This window comes from Pan troglodytes, chromosome 20 (assembly GCF_028858775.2).
Source record: "Pan troglodytes isolate AG18354 chromosome 20, NHGRI_mPanTro3-v2.0_pri, whole genome shotgun sequence".
Taxonomy (NCBI): Eukaryota; Metazoa; Chordata; class Mammalia; order Primates; family Hominidae; genus Pan; species Pan troglodytes.
In genome coordinates, this window is record NC_072418.2 from 61,487,244 (window position 1) to 61,496,245 (window position 9,002).

Genomic DNA, 9,002 nt, shown 5'->3' on the forward strand with positions numbered 1-9,002 from the left:
CCCTCAGACAGGATTTTCCCCACACACACCCTACTTCCCTCCTCAGACAGCATTCTCCCCACACACACCCTGCTTCCCTCCTCAGACAGGATTCTCCCCACACAGACCCTGCTTCCCTCCTCAGACAGGATTCTCCCCACACAGACCCTGCTTCCCTCCTCAGACAGGATTCTCCCCACACAGACCCTGCTTCCCTCCTCAGACAGGATTCTCCCCACACAGACCCTGCTTCCCTCCTCAGACAGGATTCTCCCCACACAGACCCTGCTTCCCTGCTCAGACAGGATGCTCCCCACACAGACCCTGCTTCCCTCCTCAGACAGGATTCTCCCCACACAGACCCTGCTTCCCTCCTCAGACAGGATTCTCCCCACACAGACCCTGGTTCCCTCCTCAGACAGGATTCTCCCCACACAGACCCTGCTTCCCTCCTCAGACAGGATTCTCCCCACACAGACCCTGCTTCCCTCAGACAGGATTCTCCCCACACAGACCCTGCTTCCCTCCTCAGACAGGATTCTCCCCACTCAGACCCTGCTTCCCTCCTCAGACAGGATTCCCCTCCCCACACAGACCCTCTTTCCCTCAGACAGGATTTTCCCCACACACACCCTTCTTCCCTCCTCAGACAGGATTCTCCCCCCACACACCCTGCTTCCCTCCTCAGACAGGATTCTCCCCCTACACACCCTACTTCCCTCCTCAGACAGGATTCTCCCCCCACACACCCTGCTTCCCTCCTCAGACAGGATGCTCCCCACACACACCCTGCTTCCCTCCTCAGACAGGATTCTCCCCCCACACACCCTGCTTCCCTCCTCAGACACGATTCTCCCCACACATACGCTGCTTCCCTCCTCAGACAGGGTTCCCCTCTGCACACAGACCCTCTCTCCCTCAGACAGGATTTTCCCTACTTCCCTCCTCAGACAGGATTCTCCCCCATGGACCTGCTTCCTTCCCTCCTTGGGATTCCCCCCTGTTGAGGTTCAGTTTCCCCATCTGGAAAAGCATCAAAGTCAGGGTAGCTGCTGACGAAAACATGGGGAGGGGATGCCTTGGGGGGCTGGGTGGGATTTCACAGACTCATTGCTCTTTAGCCTCTTGTGATTTATATATATGCTTATATATATATATATATATAGTTTTTTTTTTGGATGGGGGGTTGGGGGGCCCGGCGTGGTGGCTCACACCTGTAATTCCAGCACTTTGGGAGGCCAAAGTGGGTCTATCACCTGAGGTCGGGAGTTCGAGACCAGCCTGGCCAACGTGGTGAAACCCCGTCTCTATTAAAAATACAAAAATTAGCCGGGCGTGATGGCGGGCCCCTGTAATCCCAGCTACTCGGGAGGCTGAGGCAGAAGAATTGCTTGAACACGGGAGGCGGAGGTTGCAGCGAGCCGAGATCGTGCCACTGCACTCCAGCCTGGGCAACAGAGCAAAACTCCGTCTCAAAACAAACACAAAAATCTTTCTCTCTTCTTTTGAGATGGAGTTTCACTCTTTTCTCCCAGGCTGTAGTGCAATGGCACGATCTCGGCTCACTGCAACCTCCGCCTCCCGGGTTCAAGCGATTCTCCTGCCTCAGCCTCTCGAGTAGCTGGGATTACAGGCGCCTGCCACCACGCCCGGCTACTTTTTGTACTTTTAGTAGAGACGGGGTTTCACCACGTTGGCCAGGCTGCTCTGGAACTCCTTACTTAAGATCCAACCGCCTCGACCTCCCAAAGTGCTGGAATTACAGGCGTGAGCCGCCGCGCCCGGCCACATTTTTCCCCATCTGTGGTCTAGGCTGGCGTGCAGTGGCACAATCCCGGCTCACTGCTGCCTCGGCCTCCTGGGCTAAACGGAGCCTCCCGACTCGCCTAACAAAGTGGTGGGATTACAGGTATGAGCCACGGCGCCCGGCTGTGATCTACATTTGATTCAGTCAGGTTTCTGTGTTTCTCAAGTTTAACTATAGCGTGGTTAAAATCCAAAAGTCAGCACCCGCGCTCACACAGGAGCTTCCTCCCTCCTGCGATGGAGACTCTCCTCCCCTCTCCCTGGACACAGCCCTTCAGTCGGTCTTGGCCCCGCCTACTTCTCCATCGGCCCTGCCCCCTATCCCGAACTCTTAGTGACGCAGAGGCTGGAGACGACTCTACGCCGGCGAAGAGACGCGGGTTGAGGAAGAGGGACGGATTGCCCATGCGCTTGGGCGCACAGCGGCCCGCTTCTGTGTGGTCTGGAGGTGGAGCTGAGAGGGGAATCACACTCTATAAAGGTGCGCATACCCCACTGGCGGATTAAATTGCGGCAGTGACGTCACAGAGGCCCCGCCCCGCCCCCACAAGAGCCCCCCCCGACGTGGGGTTGGCGGTGGTGGAAGGACTAGGAGTTGGCGCGTGCGTACTGGCGGCCTCTCCCGCACCGACCGGCCTGGGCCCCGCCCCCGGGCGTGAGGCGCCCAATGCGCGTGCGCGGCGGCGTCGGCGCCAGTTATTTCTGTCCCGCCCCCCGGCCTCGGCTCTTTCTGCGAGCGGGCGCGCGGGCGAGCGGTTGTGCTTGTGCTTGTGGCGCGTGGTGCGGGTTTCGGCGGCGGCTGAGGAAGAAGCGCGGGCGGCGCCTTCGGGAGGCGAGCAGGCAGCAGTTGGCCGTGCCGTAGCAGCGTCCCGCGCGCGGCGGGCAGCGGCCCAGGAGGCGCGTGGCGGCGCTCGGCCTCGCGGCGGCGGCGGCGGCAGCGGCCCAGCAGTTGGCGGCGAGCGCCTCTGCGCCTGCGCGGCGGGTCCCGCGCCCCTCCTCCCCCCCTGGGCGCCCCCGGCGGCGTGTGAATGGCGGCCTCCGCGGCGGCAGCCTCGGCAGCAGCGGCCTCGGCCGCCTCTGGCAGCCCGGGCCCGGGCGAGGGCTCCGCTGGCGGCGAAAAGCGCTCCACCGCCCCTTCGGCCGCAGCCTCGGCCTCTGCCTCAGCCGCGGCGTCGTCGCCCGCGGGGGGCGGCGCCGAGGCGCTGGAGCTGCTGGAGCACTGCGGCGTGTGCAGAGAGCGCCTGCGACCCGAGAGGGAGCCCCGCCTGCTGCCCTGTTTGCACTCGGCCTGTAGTGCCTGCTTAGGGCCCGCGGCGCCCGCCGCCGCCAACAGCTCGGGGGACGGCGGGGCGGCGGGCGACGGCACCGGTAAGTACGAAGTGGTCGGTGCCACCCCTCCCCCTACTCTCTGCCTTTGATTCCGACTGGGTGCAGAGATGAGGATGCCACCTGGGCAAGAGGATGGGGGCCCGGACAGGGCACGGGAAATACTTTCTGGGTCCTGCATAGGAACGTGGGTTTGTGCTGGCCGCTGAGATGGGACATCTGACTAAAGTTGGAGAAAAGAGGGGCTGGCTCGCTGCGGGATAATGGTCGGGGGCCCACCCAGCAGGGGAATGGTGGGGGCCATAACCTGGGTGGGAACTTGTAACAGTCTCCCACATCCCTGCTTCTCGAAGTGGTGGACTGTCCCGTGTGCAAGCAACAGTGCTTCTCCAAAGACATCGTGGAGAATTATTTCATGCGTGATAGTGGCAGCAAGGCTGCCACCGACGCCCAGGATGCGAACCAGGTGCGTCCTATCTCAGCAACCAGAAGGAGGTTTCTGGGGAGGGGGCATCTGCCCAGGAGGAGCTTGGCACCAGCTCCAGGCTGTTACTCCACTTTCCCAAGGCTCTGGGTGGGCTGCCTAGGTTGGGTCAAGGGACCAATCTTAATCTCCGGTTGTATTTTCTGGGATGTAAACGTGGATCTATCAAGTTGTCTTGCCTTCTCTGACCCTACCTTTGTCTGGCAGTGCTGCACTAGCTGTGAGGATAATGCCCCAGCCACCAGCTACTGTGTGGAGTGCTCGGAGCCTCTGTGTGAGACCTGTGTAGAGGCGCACCAGCGGGTGAAGTACACCAAGGACCATACTGTGCGCTCTACTGGTACATGAGGCTGAGGGGGGCTGTTGGAGTTGTTCTCCCGTGTGTGCCCTCAGTTGCTTTTATAATGTTGGTTGCATCTGGTGGATGGGTCCTAGAGTTCTCTAGGGGGTGCCGCCCGAAGGGCCCGAGGGCAGAACTCCAGAAGCAGAAAAACTGGGGTTGTGGTGTGTAGTCTCTAGGGCCTAGGTGGGAGAGGGTGGGAAGGGGAAATAGGGGAGACCTTAATGTGCTGCAGGGAGGTACAAAGGGTTTGAGAAGGCTTATCAGGGAGTTGTCAGTCCTGGTGGTGAAGGGCTCAGCATATGCAAACAGGGAAAGGCATGGTGTGAAGGGCTTTCTGGGTTTGTGGTTCTCTGGCACACATCTGGTATAAGATGCTGCTAGGGAAAGTAGACTTTGTGGATCCATGGATTATAAGTGATGATGATTTTTGGAAGTGTTTTAGCTTTTGAGTTGGCAGAGACTTACCCAAAGTTTGGTTTGGCATTTCCAGCTTTTCACAGACACACGCTAGCTTTGGTTTGGAAGGAGCTTGAGAGTCTTTTGAGTCTAGCCAAGTTTTGGGGCCAGAATCCTACCATGAGTGGCCTTTTGGTAGCCATACTGTGATTCTTCCCATCCCAGAGGACAGCATTGGTGGAAGATAGCGGGAAGGTGGTGGCTGTGGGGCCTGAGCAGCCAGGAGGGATAGGCAGGGGCTGCAGGGTGTCCTACATTCCAGATGTCCCAGGCAAAGGTCAGGGTGTAGGAATGAGTGGCATTGGGGAAGTCAGTTTCCCCAATGAGCCCTGATGCTACATATTTTGGATTTGGTTGGTATGTTGGACCAGTGTGTTTGATCAGTTTTCTAATGGGGAAACAGGCTTTGGAGGTTATTAATGGGTTGGTCTTTGGGTGGGATTATGCTGAGCACCAAGATTCTGCTCTAGAGGGGGTGTGACCACCATTCTGAGGGTCCTGGTTTGACATTTCATCTCTCCCAGTATGAGAACCTCTACAAGGTTTCCTCTGGGCCCTTGGATTGTAAGAGACCCTGGTGTTCTCTTGTCAGGGAAGAGGGAGGAAGTTAACCATGAAAGGAGAAGAAAAGGAATCCAGGGTGGTGTGTAGGCAGAATTCTGAGTATGTCCACTTGGAGAAGTGTTCAGTAAAGGGAACAGTGTGGGGAAGGGTCAGCGGGGATGGGGGGTGGGGTGGGGTGGTCCTCTTTTTCTAGACGCTGTTATCCTTACCCTTACATTGTTGTTACTTCTAGAAGCTAGAAGAAAGGGATGTGTTTCTCAGCTATGTTGGGGCAGAGGATTCTGGGAGCAAGGAGTTGGGCTTGCAGGCCTGTGTTCTTCCCTGGCCACACCCTCTACATCTTCCCAATAAATGGCCCAGTGTCACAGAACAGGCCGGAAATGAGGCCCCAACTCATTCTGCTTCCTGAGTTGGGGGTGGTGAAGGGCAAGGTCCAGCCTTATGATTCCCACTCCCCAGGGCCAGCCAAGTCTCGGGATGGTGAACGTACTGTCTATTGCAACGTACACAAGCATGAACCCCTTGTGCTGTTTTGTGAGAGCTGTGATACTCTCACCTGCCGAGACTGCCAGCTCAATGCCCACAAGGACCACCAGTGAGTCCCAAGGCATAGTGGTTGGGTGGGTGGGTGCCACCCCTTCCCTAGCTTAGTGCTCAGGAACACATCTGTCTGCTCTCAGGTACCAGTTCTTAGAGGATGCAGTGAGGAACCAGCGCAAGCTCCTGGCCTCACTGGTGAAGCGCCTTGGGGACAAACATGCAACATTGCAGAAGAGCACCAAGGAGGTTCGCAGCTCGTAAGTGTGGGTTCTGGGGCTGTGGGGGTGGCCCAGGGCAGCAAGACCCTACCTATCCTGACCTGCTCTGTCCTCTAGAATCCGCCAGGTGTCTGACGTACAGAAGCGTGTGCAAGTGGATGTCAAGATGGCCATCCTGCAGATCATGAAGGAGCTGAATAAGCGGGGCCGTGTGCTGGTCAACGATGCCCAGGTAAGCCTTCTGCCGGTGAGAAGGGTCCCTGAGCCCCCTCTGCTGATTGATGATGCTGTCTGGGGTGAGGAGCGATCCTGGTATTCTTCTGCCTTCTCTGCTTACCTCATACACCTTCCATCTGCAGAAGGTGACTGAGGGGCAGCAGGAGCGCCTGGAGCGGCAGCACTGGACCATGACCAAGATCCAGAAGCACCAGGAGCACATTCTGCGCTTTGCCTCTTGGGCTCTGGAGAGTGACAACAACACAGCCCTTCTGCTTTCTAAGAAGTTGGTGTGTACTGGTGGGCTCCTGGCTGGTGGGTTCCAGGCAGGTGGTTCCCAGTACCTCAAATCCCTATTTGTTGTTGGTGTGCTCATTCTTTCCTCCCTTTCACTCCCAACCAGATCTACTTCCAGCTGCACCGGGCCCTCAAGATGATTGTGGATCCCGTGGAGCCACATGGCGAGATGAAGTTTCAGTGGGACCTCAATGCCTGGACCAAGAGTGCTGAGGCCTTTGGTGGGTCCCCAGCTTTACCTCACTCTGTTATTACCCCACGTGCTGCACCTACTTACGTTTCTCTCTTCTTTGTGCAGGCAAGATTGTGGCAGAGCGTCCTGGCACTAACTCAACAGGCCCTGCACCCATGGCCCCTCCAAGAGCCCCAGGGCCCCTGAGCAAGCAGGGCTCTGGCAGCAGCCAGGTGAGCAGGAGAGAGGACCCAGGAAGGGGTGGGCAGGGAATGGGGTCCAGTAGCAGGAGAGAGGACCCAGGCAGGGGTGGGCAGGGAATGGGGTCCAGTAGGGTTCCTGTCCCACTGAGGCAGAGGGTTCTGCTTTGTTCACAGCCCATGGAGGTGCAGGAAGGCTATGGCTTTGGGTCAGGTGAGTGGGTCTGCCTAGTGGGTGGGGAAGGGCCCCAGTGCTGTTTCTACCCCAACCTGCCAGTCTTCTTTCTCCATTTTCTAAGGAGATGATCCCTACTCAAGTGCAGAGCCCCATGTGTCAGGTGTGAAACGGTAAGTATGGCACCTCCCCTGGGGGTGGAGGTGGATGGAGGGTGGGGGTGTACTCATGCCAGGTTGCTGCATCTACAGGTCCCGCTCAGGTGAGGGCGAGGTGAGCGGCCTTATGCGCAAGGTGCCACGAGTGAGCCTTGAACGCCTGGACCTGGACCTCACAGCTGACAGCCAGCCACCCGTCTTCAAGGTCTTCCCAGGCAGTACCACTGAGGACTACAACCTTATTGTTATTGAACGTGGCGCTGCCGCTGCGGCTACCGGCCAGCCAGGGACTGCGCCTGCAGGAACCCCTGGTGCCCCACCCCTGGCTGGCATGGCCATTGTCAAGGTAAGCCTGTCCCAAGGAACTATAGCTGTAGGATGAAGCCTGTAGTCCAGGTCTGGACCCTGTTGAACACCCCTCATCACCACCTTGCAGGAGGAGGAGACGGAGGCTGCCATTGGAGCCCCTCCTACTGCCACTGAGGGCCCTGAGACCAAACCTGTGCTTATGGCTCTTGCGGAGGGTCCTGGTGCTGAGGGTCCCCGCCTGGCCTCACCTAGTGGCAGCACCAGCTCAGGGCTGGAGGTGGTGGCTCCTGAGGGTACCTCAGCCCCAGGTGGTGGCCCAGGAACCCTGGATGACAGTGCCACCATTTGCCGTGTCTGCCAGAAGCCAGGCGATCTGGTCATGTGCAACCAGTGTGAGTTTTGTTTCCACCTGGACTGTCACCTGCCGGCCCTGCAGGATGTACCAGGGTGAGTGTAAGGCTGGTGGGGGTCTAGTCTGGGTGTTGGGCTGTCTGGACAGGATCATGTGCAGACCCTTATTTTCTTCACCCTAGGGAGGAGTGGAGCTGCTCACTCTGCCATGTGCTTCCTGACCTGAAGGAGGAGGATGGCAGCCTCAGCCTGGATGGTGCAGACAGCACTGGCGTGGTGGCCAAGCTCTCACCAGCCAACCAGCGGGTGAGGGCTGGGGTTACTTAGGTGGGGTTGCCCAGGGAGGCTTTATAGGTGTTGCCCAGAGCTGTGACATCCCTTACAATGTTTGTAGAAATGTGAGCGTGTACTGCTGGCCCTATTCTGTCATGAACCCTGCCGCCCCCTGCATCAGCTGGCTACCGACTCCACCTTCTCCCTGGTGAGTCCTAGGATGGGAAAGGGGAAGGGGGTGGTGGCTGCTGGGTCTCGCCCTCAACCTGCGCATGTATATGTGTGTCTTTGTATGTGTATGTGTCATCTCTGCCTGCAGGACCAGCCCGGTGGCACCCTGGATCTGACCCTGATCCGTGCCCGCCTCCAGGAGAAGTTGTCACCTCCCTACAGCTCCCCACAGGAGTTTGCCCAGGATGTGGGCCGCATGTTCAAGCAATTCAACAAGTTAACTGAGGTGAGCCAGTGGAATGGAGAGGCTGTGGGCAGGGGGAGATGTGAAGGAAAGAACTAGGACCCATTCATCCACTGCATTCCTGCTTGGCCCAGGACAAGGCAGACGTGCAGTCCATCATCGGCTTGCAGCGCTTCTTCGAGACGCGCATGAACGAGGCCTTCGGTGACACCAAGTTCTCTGCTGTGCTGGTGGAGCCCCCGCCGATGAGCCTGCCTGGTGCTGGCCTGAGTTCCCAGGAGCTGTCTGGTGGCCCTGGTGATGGCCCCTGAGGCTGGAGCCCCCATGGCCAGCCCAGCCTGGCTCTGTTCTCTCACCCCATCCCCACTCCCCTGGTGGCCTGACTCCCACTCCCTGGTGGCCCCATCCCCCAGTTCCTCACAATATGGTTTTTACTTCTGTGGATTTAATAAAAACTTCACCAGTTCCTCAGGCGTTGGCTGGTTGGGGGACTGTGGTCCTGGGCCTGGTTTATTGACTGTGTCTACTAGTCAGCCTTATCAAGCACTGGTGGCACAAGGGAGGGGGGTCTTGTCCCCCACCTATCGAAGCCCATGTGTATGGATGCCTAGGGAGTGGGGAATACTGCCTCCTTGCCCTTTCTGGGTATGGGGAGGGTCACCCAGGGCAAAGGATGTACACACTAGAGGCTTGTTGGGTACCCTGTGGGATACCGGGTAG

The 9,002-nt window shown here is 58.4% G+C and overlaps 1 protein-coding gene across 1 annotated transcript; it reads left to right on the forward strand.

Moving 5' to 3' along the window:
* The first annotated feature begins 2,118 nt into the window (after positions 1–2,118).
* Positions 2,119–8,748, forward strand: TRIM28 (tripartite motif containing 28). The gene is made up of 17 exons (XM_016937016.4): positions 2,119–3,153; positions 3,465–3,577; positions 3,803–3,935; positions 5,418–5,553; positions 5,639–5,755; positions 5,834–5,948; positions 6,076–6,222; positions 6,336–6,450; positions 6,528–6,634; positions 6,779–6,815; positions 6,901–6,949; positions 7,028–7,280; positions 7,371–7,690; positions 7,777–7,900; positions 7,989–8,075; positions 8,187–8,324; positions 8,417–8,748. The coding sequence occupies exons 1-17, from the start codon at positions 2,814–2,816 to the stop codon at positions 8,591–8,593; spliced, it is 2,508 nt and encodes an 835-aa protein (XP_016792505.1). The 5' UTR covers positions 2,119–2,813; the 3' UTR covers positions 8,594–8,748.
* Positions 8,749–9,002: the final 254 nt, after the last annotated feature.

Excerpts from the sequence above, each read along its gene's own strand:
- TRIM28 (XM_016937016.4), top strand. The coding sequence starts at position 2,814 with ATGGCGGCCTCCGCGGCGGCAGCCTCGGCAGCAGCGGCCTCGGCCGCC. Across the intron at positions 3,154-3,464 it reads GGCGGCGGGCGACGGCACCG|TGGTGGACTGTCCCGTGTGC; the intron begins GTAAGTACGAAG and ends TGCTTCTCGAAG. Across the intron at positions 6,635-6,778 it reads AGGGCTCTGGCAGCAGCCAG|CCCATGGAGGTGCAGGAAGG; the intron begins GTGAGCAGGAGA and ends CTTTGTTCACAG.